The sequence below is a fragment of the Salvelinus fontinalis genome, chromosome 6 (assembly GCF_029448725.1).
Source record: "Salvelinus fontinalis isolate EN_2023a chromosome 6, ASM2944872v1, whole genome shotgun sequence".
Classification (NCBI taxonomy): domain Eukaryota; kingdom Metazoa; phylum Chordata; class Actinopteri; order Salmoniformes; family Salmonidae; genus Salvelinus; species Salvelinus fontinalis.
In genome coordinates, this window is record NC_074670.1 from 47524684 (window position 1) to 47545920 (window position 21237).

The 21237-nt window shown below is 45.3% G+C and overlaps 1 protein-coding gene across 1 annotated transcript in view; it reads left to right on the forward strand.

The window, feature by feature from the left end:
- LOC129858621 (short transient receptor potential channel 7-like) overlaps window positions 1–21237 on the forward strand; it is a 75541-nt gene that overhangs the window by 12018 nt on the left and 42286 nt on the right. The window contains exons 3-4 of the mRNA XM_055927934.1: window positions 6724–6906; window positions 9734–9898. Of these exons, the coding sequence (XP_055783909.1) occupies window positions 6724–6906; window positions 9734–9898 (348 nt within the window). The remainder of the gene's footprint in view (window positions 1–6723; window positions 6907–9733; window positions 9899–21237) is intronic.

A 21237-nucleotide genomic window follows, 5' to 3' on the forward strand; every position in this document is an offset into this window, starting at 1 on the left:
TCGTTTTCATGCTCATCATACCCATTCAGTGACCGCTCGTGCTCTGTGGATGGCAGCATTGTCATCCTATGGAGTCATAGCCATGGTAGCCAAAAGAATGGCCTGCCCAGCATTTTTATACATGACTCAAAGCATGATGGGATGTTAATTGCTTAAAAGCACCTGCTTTCAATACACTTTGTATCCCTCATTTACTAAAGTGTTTCCATTATTTTGTCAGTTACTTATACAGTACACACTAAATTTAAGGTGAGCTTAACTGGCCAGACTGGTTAACATAGAGACTGAGTTGAAGGTGAGTTTAACTGGCCGAGAGACCGAGGCCGAGAGCGAGATACCGAGAACGGGAGACCGAGGGAGAGTGAGAGACCGAGAGACCGAGAGAGAGTGAGAGACCGAGAGAGTGAGAGATCGAGAGCATCAGCAGAGTACAGATAAAAACTCCAAACAAAGCAAGCAGAGCAGAATTAGACCAATTCCCTCTTCTGATTAATATCTAAAAAAGAGCCACCAAATTGCATGATAATTTAGAAACAAGTTACACCCACTCCTGCCATTACAAAGCCCTCAAATGCCAAAAGGTGGCCATAGAAAAGAGTCTACTGAGGTCCAGAGGCTCAGTTCACTAACCACTACCAGCATCAGGACAGAGAGAGAGAGAGGGATAGAGAGAGAGAACCCATGTATTTGCATGTGAGGATTTGCTGCTCCCTCATCTGCTATAATGTTTGATATGTCTCTGTTAGGAGTCGTAGCAGCTTTGGCTCAGGACTGTGGCTGCTCTCTCTACTTTGCTGTCTCACTAGTCCTACACGTGCTATACACACATACTACTGTACATGGGCTCCCGAGTGGTGCAGCAGTCAAAGGCACTGCATCTCAGTGCTAGAGGTGTCACTACAGACCCTGGTTTGATTCCAGGCTGTATCACAAACGGCCGTGATTGGGAGTCCCATAGGGCGACGCAGAATTGGCCCAGCGTCGTCCGGGTTAGGGTTTGGCCGGGGTAGGCTGTCATTGTAAATAAGAATTTGTTCCTAACTGACCTATCTAATTAAATAAAGGTTAAATAAAAATTATAATTCAAAATGCAATCGTACACTAATACACACGTTAACAGGACACAACTGGGTCTCTGTGTTGAAAATAGAAGTTTCATGCTGCAGTGTGGGGTATACAGCCACAACGACAGGAATAAAATTCAAGCCCAGGAGCTCTGGGAAGGAAGGAAGGCAAAGGGGAACATTTTGGCATTTAGGCGGCGGGGTAAAGTGAATAGAAGGCTGCAGTCCAGAAGGGTGCGTGGGTTGGTACTTGTCATGACTGCAGCTGTGTCTGCTCAGGTGTCTATCTGTCTGCCCGCTTCCTAGATGTGTAAATGAGAAGTAGGGACCCGGGGGGCTTAGTTCTATTACCCTCCATCTCTTTCATTACACACTCATTATCACCTTCCATGTCTCTCTCCTCTATCTATCTCTCCCTCTCTCTCTCTACCTCAATTTCCATCTCCTTCCCTGTCTCTCCCTCCACTCTCTGAGGTAAGACTACGTATGTTCTGACTGGCTCAGACGCAGTCGGTACTCGAACACTCATTCCTTATGTAGTCCACTTATCTGAAAGGAAGGAAAGTGTTGATCTCATTGGAGAAAGTCCCCGTGGGCGTTATCAGCGTTGTTGTTGCTGTTTTAAGGCAGCTGCCCTCTGCAATCTTTACATGGTTAAGTGCGGGATTAGACCTGTTGCTCAGGGTTACGTTGACACGGTGCCACATGTGCTGTTGTCCCAGTGGGTTCAAGTGATGGGGGACAGCACACAGTGTGCTCCTAGTGTTAAGCGTTGACATATACACTGGGTGTACAAAACATTACGAACACCTTGACATGCAGTGACTTGCGAAAGTATTCGCCGCCTTGGTATTTTTCCTATTTTGTTGCCTTATAACCTGGAATTAAAATAGATTTTTGGGGGGGGAGTTTGTATCATTTGATTTACACAACATGCCTACCACTTTGAAGATGCAAAATCTTTTTAAATTGTGAAACAAACAAGACATTAGACCAAAAAAAACAGAACTTGAGCATGCATAACTACCCCCCCCCCCCCCCCTCGGCAATTACAGTTGCAAGTCTCTTTGGGTATGTCTCTATAAGCTTGGCACATCTGACCACCGGGATTTTTTCCCATTCTTCAAGGCAAAACTGCTCCAGCTCCTTCAAGTTGGATGGGTTCCGCTGGTGTACAGCAATCTTTAAGTCATACCACAAATTCTCAATTGGATTGAGGTCTGGGCTTTGACTAGGCCATTCCAAGACATTTAAATGTTTCCCCTTAAACCACTCGAGTGTTGCTTTAGCAGTATGCTTAGGGTCATTGTCCTGCTGGAAGGTGAACCCAGTCTAAAATCTCTTGAAGCCTGAAACAGGTTTCCCTCAAGAATTTCCCTGTATTTAGCGCCATTCCTTAAATTCTGACCAGTTTCCCAGGCCTTGCATATTAAAAACATGGATGGTATTCTTGGGGTGATGGGAGGTGTTGGGTTTGCCTCAGACATAGTGTTTTCCTTGATGGCCTTAAAGCTCAATTTTAGTCTCATCTGACCAGAGTACCTTCTTCCATACCTTTGTGGAGTCTCCCACATGCCTTTTGGCGAACACCAATCGTGTTTGCTTATTTTTTTCTCTAAGCAATAGCTTTTTCTGGCCACTCTTCCGTAAAGCCCAGCTCTGTGGAGTGTACGGCTTAAAGTGGTCCTATGGACAGATACTCCAATTTCCGCTGTGCAGCTCATTCAAGGTTATCTTTGGTCTCTTTGTTGCCTCTCTGATTAATGCCTTCCTTGCCTGGTCCGTGAGTTTTGGTGGGCGGCCCTCTCTTGGCAGGTTTGTTGTGATGCCATATTCTTTCCATTTTTGAATAATGGATTTAATGGTGCTCTGTGGGATGTTCAAAGTTTCAGATATTTTTTTATAACCCAACCCTGATCTGTACTTCTCCACAATTTTGTCCTTGACCTGTTTGGAGAGCTCCTTGGTCTTCATGGTGCCGCTTGCTTAGTTGTGCCCCTTGCTTAGTGGTGTTGCAGACTCTGGGGCCTTTCAGAATAGGTGTATATATACTGAGATCATGTGACAGATCACATGACACTTAGATTGCACACAGGTGGACTTTATTTAACTAATTATGTGACTTCTGAAGGTAATTGGTTGCACCAGATCTTATTTAGGGGCTTCATAGCAAAGGGGGTGAATACATATGCACACACCACTTTTCCGCTTTTAATTTTTTTGATTTTTTTTAAACAAGTTCTTTTTTCCATTTTACTTCACCAATTTGGACTATTTTGTGTATGTCCCTTACATGAAATCCAAATAAAAATCCATTTAAATTACAGGTTGTAATGCAACAAAATAGGAAAAATGCCAAGGGGGGTGAATAATTTTGCAAGGCACTGTAGACTGACCAGGGGAATCCAGGTGAAAGCTATGATCCCTCATTGATGTCACTTTTTTAAATCCACTTCAATCAGTGTAGATGAAGTGGAGGAGACAGGTTAAAGAAGCATTTTTCAGCCTTGAGACAATTGAAACATGGATTGTGTATGGGTGCCATTCAAAGGGTGAATGGGTAAGATAAAATATTTAAGTGGTTTTGAGCGGTGTATGATAGTAGGTGCCAGGCGCACCGGTTTGTGTCAAGAACTGCAACTGTGCTGAATATTTCACGCTCAACAGTTTCCCGAGTGTATCAAGAATGGTCCACCACCCAAAGGACATCCAGCCAACTTGACACAACTGTGAGAAGCATTGGAGTCATCATGGGCCAGCATCCCTGTGGAATGCTTTTGACACCAGGAGTCCATGCCCCAGCGAATTGAGGCTGATCTGAGGGCAAAAGGGGGTGCAACGAAATATTAGGAAAAATATACAATGTTTAACCTTTCTCCCCTTCATCTACACTGATTGAAGTGGATTTAACAAGTGACATCAATAAAGGATCATAGCTTTCACCTGGATTCACCTGGTCAGTCTGTGTCATGGAAATAGGGGGTGTTCTTAGTGTTTTATACACTCAGTGTATTTCCATTGGTGGAGAGTCTATAGTTCACATCTAAGAATTGTTATGGGAGCCATTGGACTAACTTACTGACCGACAGAGGAACTCCAAATACTTCCTTAATGTACTGTAACACCACACACTCTCTCTCTCTCTCTCTCTCACTCACTCACTCACTCACTCACTCACTCACTCACTCACTCACTCACTCACTCACTCACTCACTCACTCACTCACTCACTCACACACACACACACACACACACACACACACACACACACACACACACACACACACACACACACACACACACACACACACACACACACTCACACTCACACTCACACTCACACACAGTCTTGTAAAACGAACTTTGTGGGGACACACAATTCAGTCTCGTTTCCATATCCCAAAACCTAACCCTAGCTCCTAACCCTAAAACTAACCCTAGCTCCTAACCCTAACCCTTAACACAAATTCTAACCTTAACCCTAAACCCCCTAGAAATACCATTTGACCTCGTGGGGACTAACAAAATGTCCTGACTTCTGGTCCCCACAAGAATAGTTAAACACGTCCACACACACACACACACACAAGTGCTCAGAGGTGTGAAATTGGCTGGTGAGGAGCACCTGTGTCTAATCACAGCTGGAGAGGGAAGCGCCACAGAGTCACAATCAGCAGAACAGGGTCACGAGATATCCCCCTCTCCACCTCTCTCTCTCTCTCCACATCTCTCTCTCTCTCCTCACCCCTCTCTCTCTCTCCTCACCCATCTCTCTCTTCATCTCTTTCTCTTCCTCTCTCTTTCCTCCTCACTAGTTCTCACATTTCTTCTCTCTATATCGTTCAGCATTTTCCATCTCTTTCCATCTCTCCTTTTCGGGTTTCTTTCTGTCCACCCTTTCTCAACAACTTTTTCCCTACCTCTTCATCTTTTTTTCTGCCTCTTTCATAATGTGCGTGTGTGTGTGTGTGTGTGTGTGTGTGTGTGTGTGTGTGTGTGTGTGTGTGTGTGCTCATTCATGGTTTCCTAACACCTACCTTTTTCTTATTGTCCCCTGAGTGCCTAAATACACTCAATTCCATTGGCCTAGAGTGAGTGATCAGTCATTCTCATTGGCACGTTGCAAAATGTCACTTCAGAATGTATGAATGTACCATCTTCTCTTCCTCTTTGTCTCACTGTCCCCCCCCCTCCCTCCTCTCTCTCTCTCTCTCTCTCTCTCTCGCTCTCTCTGTCAGTCATTAGTGTGGCTCTGTATAATGTGGAATTTCCATCAATTAGTATGGTGGTATCATCAGCATGTGGATAATGCCTGCAGGGTGGAATAATTATCATGTGTCTTCTAGAACCTCATTACAATGTTCTGTATTCAAACACGGCTAGCCACGCCATCATAGAATGACGATCCCTGAGTCAAAGGAAATGGTTATGCTCGAGGCGTCCAAAATTCCTTGCAGCGGCAATCAGCAGTAGCAAGAGTAAGGAAGTGGCCTCCCCACCCCTGGTTCACCCGTGGTTCAATAAAAAGCTGAGGGATGTGGCTGGAGAAATTGAATCACTCTCAAATTCATACACAGAGCTATGGATGCAAGGATTGACCCTCCACGACATCAACATTTTAACCATATGTTGAGGCTATATAGTGTTTGTTTACATTTTATTTGTTTATATACTTGCTTATATTTTGGCTTCTGATGGGGTACGACAAGTTATATTGTTCAAGAATCAACGGGTACATATCATTCATTTATTAAGTCCAAAAAAAGGAATGTAGCAACTGCTGATTGCCCCTTTAAGGGTGGCATAGAAGTGAACGAAGACAAATGGAACCATGGAGTGTTTCTGACCTGAAGAGAAGCAAGGGGAGAGAGAGCTAATACTAACGCGCTTGGTATGAAGTGGTGATCACGTAGCAGAGGGAGCCCGTCGGGGATATCTTATAACTGCAAGTGCCGAGGGAAACTTACCCAGAAAGCATGTTATCACTGAGCTGTACTCGTTGGTTTGAACACAGTGCAGCTATGCATATACAATTAGACTTTAGTCTCTGCCGACAATTGGCTCTACAAACCACTTTGACTGGTCCAGGGAGGGATGGGTCGGCAGATGTTGTATGCTCTTGTGCGAATGCATGAAAGACAATGAGGGATCTCTGGTTGTGTGTTACGCGTGTGCTTGTGTGTGTGTGGTCGTTTCTTTGTTAATGAGTGTTTGTGTGTGTGTGTGTGTAACTGCATCTGAGGGGCCTCGGGCACTGGCCTGAAGAGCTATGGTTGAGCGGAGATGGAGGAGGGGAAGTGTGGTGTCGGAGCTGAAAGCTGTGTGAAATTGGCTCCAGTGTCCTGTCCCATTGGACACACACTGGATGAATCGACATTGTCTTCACATCCATTCAATTACGTTGGACCAACGTGGATTAGACGTTGAATTGACGGCAGTGGGGAGCTTCCAACAATTCGCCTAATCAATTCATTATACAAACACTAGCTGCACAGGAACATTCTAGCATTCTCCTCTCTCTCTTTTCCCAAATTTTCTTCCTCACATCTTCCTCTTCTGTATCCTTCACCCTCTCCTTATCTCCTCTTTTTCTCTGCCGCTCTTTCTCATTCACTGTCTTCTTGCCCTCTCTCTCTCTCTCTCTCTCTCTCTCTCCATAGAATGACTACAGGAAGTTGTCCATGCAGTGTAAGGACTTTGTAGTGGGGGTGTTGGACCAGTGCAGAGACACAGAGGAGGTGGAGGCCATCTTGAACGGAGACGTGGACAATGCCCCGCCCAGTGACAACAACCGCCCCTGCCTTGAACGCGTCAAACTGGCCATCAAATACGAGGTCAAGAAGGTGAGACTCCCTGTTAGTGGAATTAAATAATTCCCCTAATATACTCATTCATTAAATTCAATCTGTCTATTTATAAGAATTTGTAAGATACTTATTAACATAAAATAGACAGGATACAGTCTTATTAAAATTAGATAATAGTGTTTATTCTCGGAGCACGCTGCCATTTGATCATAAACACAGGTTTATATACAAGATATGACGTCATAGGTTACAAAATAAGTCTCATTGTCCTGACAAATAGAAAACAGGTTCAAAAGTTCATTCCTACTTCACAGGGCACTCACATGATAATCATTTATCCTGAAGGCTCACTATAATTTATTACCACTTTAGCAGACAACTCAAGATAATGGAAGACCTAAAAAGTTACCCCCAGCCTTATCTAAACACCTCAGGGCTAAGTTGGGTCAGTTCAACATAGTTTAACGACCCTTTCTGCTTATTTTATGACCCCACAACACAAATCTCTTTTCACCAGGCATGCAGAGCTCAATTAGTTATAGTTTTATCTAAAGCTAGAATTTGTTTTAACTATTTATTAACAAAATTCCTAACACCCCCTAAAACCAGGACCACAACCTGATCGCATTACTTGACACTGCTGTAAATGACCATATATATATATACAGTGTGTGTTCATGTTTTTTTATGGTTTAGTGTACATGTCATCATTTCTATCTGATATCATTGATTGTTCATGTAGCATTTGACCCCATTTGTGTGTTTGTTGGAGCGGGAAATGTTGATTTATGTTCCACCTGGAACACGTCACAGGGAAAACATTGGATCCGCGGTGTAGTATTGTAGTATTGATGCAGTGATACACATTTCTGTGCTCGTGTGTCCCGATACCTGGTAGCATTTGTAAATATCAGACAAGTCTCTGTGTCAGAATACCAGAGGTGTTTCAGCTAATTGTGAAACCAAGTCCCCTTTCCCTACATCACCCGGGACTCGCAGAGACACACAGACACACAGGCACTCACACAAACACATTTCAACAAAAAAGGTAAATAAGTTTCTCTGACCTTATGGTTGAACATCCTATATGTAAACATTGTGAGACATAGTACCATACGGTTCATACTACCTCGCATATCATCTAAGGCAGTGGTTCACAACTCCGGTCCTCGAGTACCCCCAACAGCACACATTATTGTTGTAGCCCCGGACCAAAAAAATCTGATTCAACTCATTGAGCAGTGGTTCTCAAACCTCTCCTCGGGGACCCCCTGCTGTTCTATTGCAGCGCTAACACACCTGATTCAACTTGTCAACTAATCATCAAGCCTTTGACTAAGTGAGTCAGGTGAGCTAGTTCAGGGCTACAACTGAATAGTGAAACGTCCATCCTGCGTGTGAGCTTCCAGGGAAACGGTAAAGTGTAGTGCCTGGGATGTTTTCCCAAACCAGGGAGCGTGACCACAGCTGAGTGTGTTGATCAACCTGCCAGATGAGGGGGAGGATGGGTTGCTATGACAACCAGGTGGCCTTGAGTGCTATTGTGTAAACTCAGTGGGGGAAACACACACACGCACACGCACGTTCGCTTAGGCAGGCGCCCACGCACGCACTCGCACACACACACACAAACACACACACACGCACACCCACAGCATGGGCACTCTCAGACAGATGCACAAAGACTTAGACATATTGACATACAAACTAGTGACAGGGTTCCCATGATGGGTCAATGAAGATGGTTGCAATCACCAAGGGGGTGGAGGAACGAGGGACACTGTTTAATTTGAATTGTTTGTTGCTGGGTTGAAGTTGTAGTGTGTGTGTGCATGTGTGTGTTTGGGTGTGTGTGCCTGTATGTGCCTGTGTGTGTGCTTGTGTGTGCTTGTGCTTCCAAGCATATGGAGCGCATGTTTGTGTTTTTATTTGTATGTGTGCTTGCTGTGGTTAGTCATGAATGATCCTTGAATGTCAGTAGATGGTCTGTGCTGATTGAGTGACCTGTTGAGGGAACACACACACACACACACACACACACACACAAACACTGGAAATCTGGAAATCACACACACATGCACAGACCGGGGGGTGGACGCTGGACAATGGTGACCCCATTATCTGCGGGTGTCTCAGGGGGTGTTGGGATATGCAAGAAATATGTTTCCATTACACACATGTACAAGTGTCCATCCACAGGTGTGTAACAGGACAAATACAAGCACCCTCCAAATTATTATTCATTGTTTAATTGCACACACGCACACACACACGCAGTGAAAATCTGAAAATCACAGACACACGTGATCCTGTTGGCTTTTAGATGGACACACACACACACACACACACACACACACACACACACACACACACACACACACACACACACACACACACACACACACACACACACACACACACACACACACACACACACACACACACACACACAGATGGATATCACTCACAAATCGCATTCCCTCACTTTGTCCCTCTCCCTCTATTTTTCAGTCTGTCCACGGTGGATTGAGACTGACGACAATCTCTATTTAAATACAGACTGTTCCTCGATGAGACAGAGGGAGAATAGCTGACAGGGAGAACAGGTCCATTTAGAGAGCACTTTCAGAAGAGTTTAGCTTTAATCTTTTTTTTTACAGTGTGTTTGCACACTGCTGTAACCTGTAACCAGTTTGTAAGTGTTTTCATCTCTCTCTCTCTCTCTCTCTCTCTCTCTCTCTCTCTCTCTCTCTCTCCTCTCCTCTCCTCTCCTCTCCTCTCCTCTCCTCTCCTCTCCTCTCCTCTCCTCTCCTCTCCTCTCCTCTCCTCTCCTCTCCTCTCCTCTCTCTATGTATGTGTGTAGTTTGTGGCGCACCCTAACTGCCAGCAGCAGCTGCTGACTATCTGGTATGAGAACCTGTCAGGTCTGAGGCAGCAGTCCATCGGGGTCAAGTGTTGGACCGTGCTAGGGGTCACCGTGGGACTGCCCTTCCTGGCTATTGCCTACTGGATCATGCCCTGCAGCAAGGTAATGCATCTATGCACTTCAGGTACACACACGTGCATGTACATACACACGCAAGCGCGCACACCAGTGGAGCCTGCTGAGGGGAGGGCAGCGCATAGTAATGCCTGGAATGGAGTCAATGGAATGGTATCAACCACGTGGAAACCACGCTAGTGTCAAGGCACAGGGCGAGACCCAGATGCAGACACAGGAGGCAGATGGTTGGAGTCTTTGATATTTATTAACAATCAAAGAGGGGTTGGCAAGAGAATGGTCGTGGACAGGCAAAAAGGTCTAAACCAGTTCAGAGTACAGGAGGTACAGAGCGGCAGGCAGGCTCGAGGTCAGGGCAGGCAGAATGGTCAGGCAGGCAGGTACGGAGTCCAGAAAACAGGTAAGGGTTAAAATAGAAAGCAGGAGCACGGGGAAAACGCTGGTTGACTTGAAAACATACAAGACGAACTGGCACAGAGAGACAGGATACACAGGGATAAATACACTGGTACAGTGAGACAGGAAACACAGGGATAAATACACTGGTACAGAGGGACAGGATACACAGGAATAAATACACTGGTACAGAGGGACAGGATACACAGGGATAAATACACTGGTACAGAGGGACAGGAAACAACACATGGATAAATACACTGATACAGAGAGACAGGATACACAGGGTTAAATACACTGGCACAGAGAGACAGGATACACAGGGATAAATACACTGGTACAGAGGGACAGGATACACAGGGATAAATACACTGGCACAGAGAGACAGGAAACAATACATGGATAAATACACTGATACAGAGGGACATGATACACAGGGATAAATACACTGGTACAGAGGGACAGGATACACAGGGATAAATACACTGGTACAGAGGGACAGGATACACAGGGATAAATACACTGGCACAGAGAGACATGATACACAGGGATAAATACACTGGTACAGAGGGACAGGATACACAGGGATAAATACACTGGCACAGAGAGACAGGAAACAATACATGGATAAATACACTGATACAGAGGGACAGGATACACAGGGATAAATACACTGGTACAGAGGGACAGGATACACAGGGATAAATACACTGGTACAGAGGGACAGGATACACAGGGATAAATACACTGGCACAGAGAGACAGGATACACAGGGATAAATACACTGGCACAGAGAGACATGATACACAGGGATAAATACACTGGTACAGAGGGACAGGATACACAGGGATAAATACACTGGCACAGAGAGACGGGATACACAGGGATAAATACACTGGTACAGAGAGACATGATACACAGGGATAAATACACTGGTACAGAGAGACAGGATACACAGGGATAAATACACTGGTACAGAGGGACAGGATACACAGGGATAAATACACTTACACAGAGAGACAGGATACACAGGGATAAATACATGGTGGAAAATAAGTGACACCTGGGGGGGTGGAGACAAACACAAGAAACAGATCAGGGCGTGACAGTTAGTACCATTCCATTGACTCCATTCCAGACATTATTATGAGCCGTCCTCCTCTCATCAGCCTCCACTGACGCACACAAACACTACAGATCCTCTAAGGCAGGTATTCCAAAACTGGGGTACGGGTACGCCAAATTAAATTGTGATTCACATTTTTTTAAATTAAAATGTAAAAAAAAATGTCATTCTCATTTTCAAACAGTCCATTTATGTTTTCCAACGGGGCTATACATTTAGGTGAGTTTTTTATTTTTTTTATTTTTAGCATCGTTTCACTGCCAAAAATGTTATTAAACAATCTAGTGTTCAGCGAAATAACAACACAATGTCAAATACAGGTAGCATAGGCAAATAATTAACATCCAATACTCTCTGGCGGGAATTCCACTAACGGTCCGTATGTAGCCGAACGTAGCTGCTGCTCATTCCGTTTGCTCGAAAATGTATGTATGTATAAAAAAAAGTAAGGCCCATGTCCATACCAGCTCTACTGTTCTACCTGCTCTACCTTCTACCTGTCGACGACACAAGTTGTTGTGCTTCCACGAGCACATCCAATGCTAGCATCAGTAATTCTACATTTGTTGTTAACCCAGCTAGCATGGACACTGACAGTTGTGAATCTGATGCAGCTGAAGAGCTACTGCCCCCCTTACCCGGGAAAGCACCGAACAACAGACAGGGATGTTGGACCATCGAAGAGGGGCAAATATGATGAGAACTACATTGATTTGGGGTTCACTTATATTGGGAGTAGTGCCTTTCCTCAGCCACAGTGTGTTATATGTGCAGAAGTACTATCTCACAACTAGATGAAACCTTCACTCTTGCGCAGACATTTAGTAACAAAACAAGCCAATTTGAAAAATAAGCCACATGTATAAAATCAACAGATATCATTAATAAGAAGGGGCTAGAAGAGTCTTATATGGTGAGCTACCGAGGGACTAGGACAGGCAAGCCCTATACTATTGTGGAGGACTTAATTCTTCCTGCTGCCGCGGATATGGCTGGGACAATGCTGGGGGAAAATGCACAAAAAACTATACAGACAATGTCTCTATCAAACAACACTGTTTCATGATGCATCAGTGACATGGCAGGAGATGTTTTGAAACAATTACTGCTTCGCATACGATCCAGAGAATTCCATGCGTTACAGCTGGATAAGTCAACAGTCATAGCGGGCCAGGCACAACTCCTGGTATATGTCCGTTACATTTATGGGGGGTCAATTAAGGAAGACATCCTCTTCTGCAAACCACTGGAAACCTGGACAACAGAAGAGGATATTTTTAAAGTACTGGACAGCTTTGTGACATCAAATGGACTTCGGTGGTCAAGATGTGTTGGTATCTGTTCTGATGGTGCAAAATCCATGACAGGGAGACATAGTGGTGGTAACGTGCGTGCAAGCAGTTCCACTTGGGTACACTGCAGCATCCACTGAGAGGCTCTTGCTGCCAAAGGAATTCCTGACAGCTTGAAAGACGTTTGAAGGACACTACAGTGAAAATGGTTAATTTTGTTAAAGCAAGGCTCCTGAACTCTTGTGTATTTTCTGCACTATGCAATGATATGGGCAGCTACCATAAAACGATTTAACACATACAGAAGTGCAGTGGTTATCAGGGGGCAAAGTATTGAGACATTTTTTTTTAAAGTTGAGAGACGAGCTTAAAGTTTTCTTTACTGATCATCATTTTCACTTGTCTGACCGCTTGCATGATGACGAGTTTCTCATAAGACCGGCCTATCTGGGGGATGTTTTTCTCACCTGAATGATCTGAATCTAGGATTACAGGGAACTACACTGCTCAAAAAAATAAAGGGAACACTTAAACAACACAATGTAACTCCAAGTCAATCACACTTCTGTGAAATCAAACTGTCCACTTAGGAAGCAACACTGATTGACAATAAATTTCACATGCTGTTGTGCAAATGGAATAGACAAAAGGTGGAAATTATAGGCAATTAGCAACACACCCCCCAAAACAGGAGTGATTCTGCAGGTGGTGACCACAGACCACTTCTCAGTTCCTATGCTTCCTGGCTGATGTTTTGGTCACTTTTGCACATTTGTGGCCTGCTGGAGGTCATTTTGCAGGGCGCTGGCAGTGCACCTCCTTGCACAAAGGCGGAGGTAGCGGTCCTGCTGCTGGGTTGTTGCCCTCCTACGGCCTCCTCCACGTCTTCTGATGTACTGGCCTGTCTCCTGGTAGCGCCTCCATGCTCTGGACACTACGCTGACAGACACAGCAAACCTTTTTGCCACAGGTCGCATTGATATGCCATCCTGGATGAACTGCACTACCTGAGCCGCTTGTGTGGGTTGTAGACTCCGTCTCATGCTACCACTAGAGTGAAAGCACCGCCAGCATTCAAAAGTGACCAAAACATCAGCCAGGAAGCATAGGAACTGAGAAGTCGTCTGTGGTCACCACCTGCAGAACCATTCCTTTTTTGGGGGTGTGCAATTAATTGCCTATAATTTCCACATTTTGTCTATTCCATTTGCACAACAGCATGTGAAATTTATTGTCAATCAGTGTTGCTTCCTAAGTGGACAGTTTGATTTCACAGAAGTGTGATTGACTTGGAGTTACATTGTGTTGTTTAAGTGTTCCCTTTATTTTTTTGAGCAGTGTATATTCAATATGCGGGACAAAATTGAGGCTATGATTAAGAAGTAGGAGCTATTCTCTGTCTGCATTAACAAGGACAACACACAGGTCTTTCCATCATTGTTTGATTTTTTGTGTGCAAATGAACTCAAGCTTACAGACAATGTCAAATGTGATATAGCGAAGCACCTGAGTGAGTTGGGTGCGCAATTACGCAGGTACTTTCCCGAAATGAATGACACAAACAACTAGATTCATTATCCATTTCATGCCCTGCCTCCAGTCCACTTACCGATATCTGAACAAGATAAGCAAGTGGTTCTGTGAAAATGTTCTTTAATCAGAAGCCACTGCCAGATATCTGGATTGGGCTGCGCTCAGAGTATCCTGCCTTGGCGCTGTTAAGACACTGATGCCCTTTGCAACTACGTACCAATGTGAGAGGGGATTCTCGGCCCTCACTAGCATGAAAACTAAATACAGGCACAGACTGTGTGGAAAATGATTTAAGACTGAGACTCTTTCAAATACAACCCAACATTGCAGAGTTATGTGCATCCTTTCAAGCACTCCCTTCTCATTAACATGTGGTGAGGTATTCAAATAAAGTTTTATATGTAAGATGGCTAAATAAAGAGCAAGAGTATTGATTATTATTATATTATTATTTGTGCCCTGGTCCTATAAGAGCTCTTTGTCACTTCCCATGAGCCGGGTTGTGACAAACTCACACTCATTCTTATGTTTAATAAATGTATTGTATAGTTTGTGTGTGGCAGGCTTACAATGAGGGCAAAAAACAACATTTGAGAGTGCGCCGACCCTGGTGCTAGAGGAGGTACACAGCTGGATGTTGAATGTTTGAAGGGGTACGGGACTATAAAAAGTTTGGGAACCACTGCTCTAAGGGATCATAATGTGATTAGGTTGCCCGCATTCTGAATAAATGCCTGAACTTAACTGTCGAAATTTAACATTTACCACCACAGCTTGCAGATACTGTAGAGGTCACACTAACCTTAACCCCCACAGCTTGCAGATACTGTTGAAGTCACACTAACCTTAACCCCCACAGCATGCAGATACTGTTGAAGTCACACTAACCTTAACCCCCACAGCATGCAGATACTGTAGAGGTCACACTAACCTTAACCCCCACAGCATGCAGATACTGTATAGGTCACACTAACCTTAACCCCCACAGCATGCAGATACTGTAGAGGTCACACTAACCTTAACCCCCATAGCATGCAGATACTGTAGAGGTCACACTAACCTTAACCCCCACAGCATGCAGATACTGTAGAGGTCACACTAACCTTAACCCCCACAGCATGCAGATACTGTAGAGGTCACACTAACCTTAACCCTCACAGCATGCAGATACTGTAGAGATCACACTAACCTTAACCCCCACAGCATGCAGATACTGTAGAGGTCACACTAACCTTAACCCCCACAGCATGCAGATACTGTAGAGGTCACACTAACATTAACCCCCACAGCATGCAGATGCTGTAGAGGTCACACTAACCTTAACCCCCACAGCATGCAGATACTGTAGAGATCACACTAACCTTAACCCTCACAGCATGCAGATACTGTAGAGGTCACACTAACCTTAACCCCCACAGCATGCAGATACTGTAGAGGTCACACTAACCTTAACCCTCACAGCATGCAGATACTGTAGAGGTCACACTAACCTTAACCCCCACAGCATGCAGATACTGTAGAGGTCACACTAACCTTAACCCCCACAGCATGCAGATACTGTAGAGGTCACACTAACATTAACCCCCACAGCATGCAGATACTGTAGAGGTCACACTAACCTTAAACATCATAGCATGCAGATACTGTAGAGGTCACACTAACCTTAACCCCCACAGCATGCAGATACTGTAGAGGTCACACTAACCTTAACCCTCACAGCATGCAGATTCTGTAGAGGTCACACTAACCTTAACCCTCACAGCATGCAGATACTGTAGAGGTCACACTAACTATAACCCTCACAGCATGCAGATACTGTTGAAGTCACACTAACCTTAACCCCCACAGCATGCAGATACGGTAGAGGTCACACTAACCTTAACCCCCACAGCATGCAGATACTGTAGAGGTCACACTAACCTTAACCCCCACAGCATGCAGATACGGTAGAGATCACACTAACCTTAACCCCCACAGCATGCAGATACTGTAGAGGTCACACTAACCTTAACCCCCACAGCATGCAGATACGGTAGACGTCACACTAACCTTAACCCCCACAGCATGCAGATACTGTAGAGGTCACACTAACCTTAACCCTCACAGCATGCAGATACTGTAGAGGTCACACTAACCTTAACCCCCACAGCATGCAGATACTGTAGAGGTCACACTAACCTTAACCCTCACAGCATGGAGATACTGTAGAGGTCACACTAACCTTTAACCCTCACAGCATGCAGATACTGTAGAGGTCACACTAACCTTAACCCTCACAGCATGCAGATACTGTAGAGGTCACACTAACCTTAACCCCCAAGGCATGCAGATACTGTATAGGTCACACTAACCTTAACCCTCACAGCATGCAGATACTGTAGAGGTCACACTAACCTTTAACCCTCACAGCATGCAGATACTGTAGAGGTCACACTAAATTTAACCCACACAGCATGCAGATACTGTAGAGGTCACACTAACCTTAACCCTCACAGCATGCAGATACTGTAGAGGTCACACTAACCTTAACCCCCACAGCATGCAGATACTGTAGAGGTCACACTAACCTTAACCCCCACAGCATGCAGATACTGTAGAGGTCACACTAACCTTTAACCCTCACAGCATGCAGATACTGTAGAGGTCACACTAACCTTAACCCCCACAGCATGCAGATACTGTAGAGGTAACACTAACCTTAACCCCCACAGCATGCAGATACTGTAGAGGTCACACTAACCTTAACCCCCACAGCATGCAGATACGGTAGAGGTCACACTAACCTTTAACCCTCACAGCATGCAGATACTGTAGAGGTCACACTAACCTTAACCCCCACAGCATGCAGATACTGTAGAGGTAACACTAACCTTAACCCCCACAGCATGCAGATACGGTAGAGGTCACACTAACCTTAACCCTCACAGCATGCAGATACTGTAGAGGTCACACTAACCTTAACCCCCACAGCATGCAGATACTGTAGAGGTCACACTAACCTTAACCCCCACAGCATGCAGATACTGTAGAGGTCACACTAACCTTAACCCCCACAGCATGCAGATACGGTAGAGATCACACTAACCTTAACCCCCACAGCATGCAGATACGGTAGAGGTCACACTAACCTTAACCCTCACAGCATGCAGATACTGTAGAGGTCACACTAACCTTAACCCCCACAGCATGCAGATACTGTAGAGGTCACACTAACCTTAACCCCCACAGCATGCAGATACTGTTGAAGTCACACTAACCTTAACCCCCACAGCATGCAGATACTGTAGAGGTCACACTAACCTTAACCCCCACAGCATGCAGATACGGTAGAGGTCACACTAACCTTAACCCCCACAGCATGCAGATACTGTAGAGGTCACACTAACCTTAACCCCCACAGCATGCAGATACTGTAGAGGTCACACTAACCTTAACCCCCACAGCATGCAGATACTGTAGAGGTCACACTAACCTTAACCCCCACAGCATGCAGATACTGTAGAGGTCACACTAACCTTAACCCCCACAGCATGCAGATACTGTAGAGGTCACACTAACCTTAACCCCCACAGCATGCAGATACTGTAGAGGTCACACTAACCTTAACCCCCACAGCATGCAGATACTGTAGAGGTCACACTAACCTTAACCCTCACAGCATGCAGATACTGTAGAGGTCACACTAACCTTAACCCCCACAGCATGCAGATACTGTAGAGGTCACACTAACCTTAACCCCCACAGCATGCAGATACTGTAGAGGTCACACTAACCTTAACCCTCACAGCATGCAGATACTGTTGAAGTCACACTAACCTTAACCCTCACAGCATGCAGATACGGTAGAGGTCACACTTACCTTAACCCCCACAGCATGCAGATACTGTAGAGGTCACACTAACCTTAACCCCCACAGCATGCAGATACGGTAGAGGTCACACTAACCTTAACCCCCACAGCATGCAGATACTGTAGAGGTCACACTAACCTTAACCCCCACAGCATGCAGATACGGTAGAGGTCACACTAACCTTAACCCCCACAGCATGCAGATACTGTAGAGGTCACACTAACCTTAACCCTCACAGCATGCAGATACTGTAGAGGTCACACTAACCTTAACCCCCACAGCATGCAGATACTGTAGAGGTCACACTAACCTTAACCCTCACAGCATGCAGATACTGTAGAGGTCACACTAACCTTAACCCCCACAGCATGCAGATACTGTAGAGGTCACACTAACCTTAACCCTCACAGCATGGAGATACTGTAGAGGTCACACTAACCTTTAACCCTCACAGCATGCAGATACTGTAGAGGTCACACTAACCTTAACCCTCACAGCATGCAGATACTGTAGAGGTCACACTAACCTTAACCCCCAAGGCATGCAGATACTGTATAGGTCACACTAACCTTAACCCTCACAGCATGCAGATACTGTAGAGGTCACACTAACCTTAACCCCCACAGCATGCAGATACGGTAGAGGTCACACTAACCTTAACCCCCACAGCATGCAGATACTGTAGAGGTCACACTAACCTTAACCCCCACAGCATGCAGATACTGTAGAGGTCACACTAACCTTAACCCCCACAGCATGCAGATACGGTAGAGGTCACACTAACCTTAACCCTCACAGCATGCAGATACTGTAGAGGTCACACTAACCTTAACCCCCACAGCATGCAGATACTGTAGAGGTCACACTAACCTTAACCCCCACAGCATGCAGATACTGTAGAGGTCACACTAACCTTAACCCCCACAGCATGCAGATACGGTAGAGATCACACTAACCTTAACCCCCACAGCATGCAGATACGGTAGAGGTCACACTAACCTTAACCCTCACAGCATGCAGATACTGTAGAGGTCACACTAACCTTAACCCCCACAGCATGCAGATACTGTAGAGGTCACACTAACCTTAACCCCCACAGCATGCAGATACTGTTGAAGTCACACTAACCTTAACCCCCACAGCATGCAGATACTGTAGAGGTCACACTAACCTTAACCCCCACAGCATGCAGATACGGTAGAGGTCACACTAACCTTAACCCCCACAGCATGCAGATACTGTAGAGGTCACACTAACCTTAACCCCCACAGCATGCAGATACTGTAGAGGTCACACTAACCTTAACCCCCACAGCATGCAGATACTGTAGAGGTCACACTAACCTTAACCCCCACAGCATGCAGATACTGTAGAGGTCACACTAACCTTAACCCCCACATCATGCAGATACTGTAGAGGTCACACTAACCTTAACCCCCACAGCATGCAGATACTGTAGAGGTCACACTAACCTTAACCCCCACAGCATGCAGATACTGTAGAGGTCACACTAACCTTAACCCCCACAGCATGCAGATACTGTAGAGGTCACACTAACCTTAACCCTCACAGCATGCAGATACTGTAGAGGTCACACTAACCTTAACCCTCACAGCATGCAGATACTGTAGAGATCACACTAACCTTAACCCCCACAGCATGCAGACACTGTAGAGGTCACACTAACCTTAACCTCCACTGGCAGGCCCATCTCAGCTTCCTCTCTGACATAGGCAAGTCCTCTGACGAGACAGAAAGGAAAGAGCTAAAGAGAGCAGGCCAAGAGGAAGAGATAAGTGGGGAGGGAGAGGAATGGGGACAGAAATTAAAGGATAGATATGAGGGAGAGAGGGCGAGAGAAGGAATTGACTGAGGGAGAAGGACAGAGAGAGAGAGGGGGGGAAATAGGGAGGGCGACGTGGGGAGACTGGGGTAGTCGAACAGGGAGACAGACAGAGGGATGGAGGGAGGGAGTGGTGGGGGCGGGGTCTCTCTCCCCCCTGAAACTACTGAGAAAAACAGTGCGTAAATCCCAAATGGCACCCTATTCCCTATATAGTGCACTACATTTCACCAGAGCCATGTGAGCCCTGGTCAAAAGTAGTGAACTAAATTATATAGGGAACAAGTTGCAATTTGGGACGTAGCAGGTCCTTGTCCAAAGAAAACAGATAGGAAAAACACACACCGCCATCTAATCCTAATCAATCAGGTGTGTGTGTGGCGAACAACAACCTTGATCTATCGGTTGGTTGATATCGGACTGATTTTAATGACCTGTATTGGCTAATGGCTTTGATTAAAAACAGAGGGGCACATATAAGCAGACACACACACATGCACACACACAGCACAATGAATGTGATGGCTGTGTGTTGTTCAAAGAACAACCTGGCCAATACTGTTTCATCCCCCTCCTTCTCAGCCTTCCTACATATTTTTGTGGGTGTTCGTGTCAATGGTTGTACTTATGTGAAAGGTTCACATTCACAAATACGCGCGCCTGCGTTTCGAGCGCATATTGAATGCACATGTTCAGTGTGTCGATCTGCATGCGTTTGTGAAGGTACGCACCTCCTCTCCAGCCCTCCCATCGCCGTTGAGACATAGCTGGATCCTCCAGGGTTAGTATTGAAAAAAATAGAATACACAACAAGGCCCTGTGAAATTCACATCTCTCTCTCTTATTTCTCTCTGTCTCACTTACTGAGTCTCTCCTCACTGCTTCTGATGTAGGGGAGATAAATAATGTGTGTGAAACTGACACTGGATGTTCTTCACACATAGCAACACACTTTGATGTCTGGACATTGTTCACTGAATTGTCAATAACACATGTTGATGTTGTCTACACTCCAATAGGAGAAATGTTCTATTCAATTGACAGGAGTATTGAGTCTGACTCAATGTCTGACTGATCTGATCCCTGGACGAACCTGGAGTGTTTCTCGTAATGCCTACTACCGGGGCTCCGAGCACGGGAGGGTCGGAGTATGAGCCCAAATCAAAGTATGCGAAACGGAGCACGGAGGGCACTCCTCGAATGAGTACTCCGTTAGTACATATTTTGTTTCATGCATCATTGCAAGCTTCAACGGAAAGTATGCAAAGGAATATGACGCAACCATGTAAAAAAAAATATAGATATATTTTGGCCATTTTGTCAGCT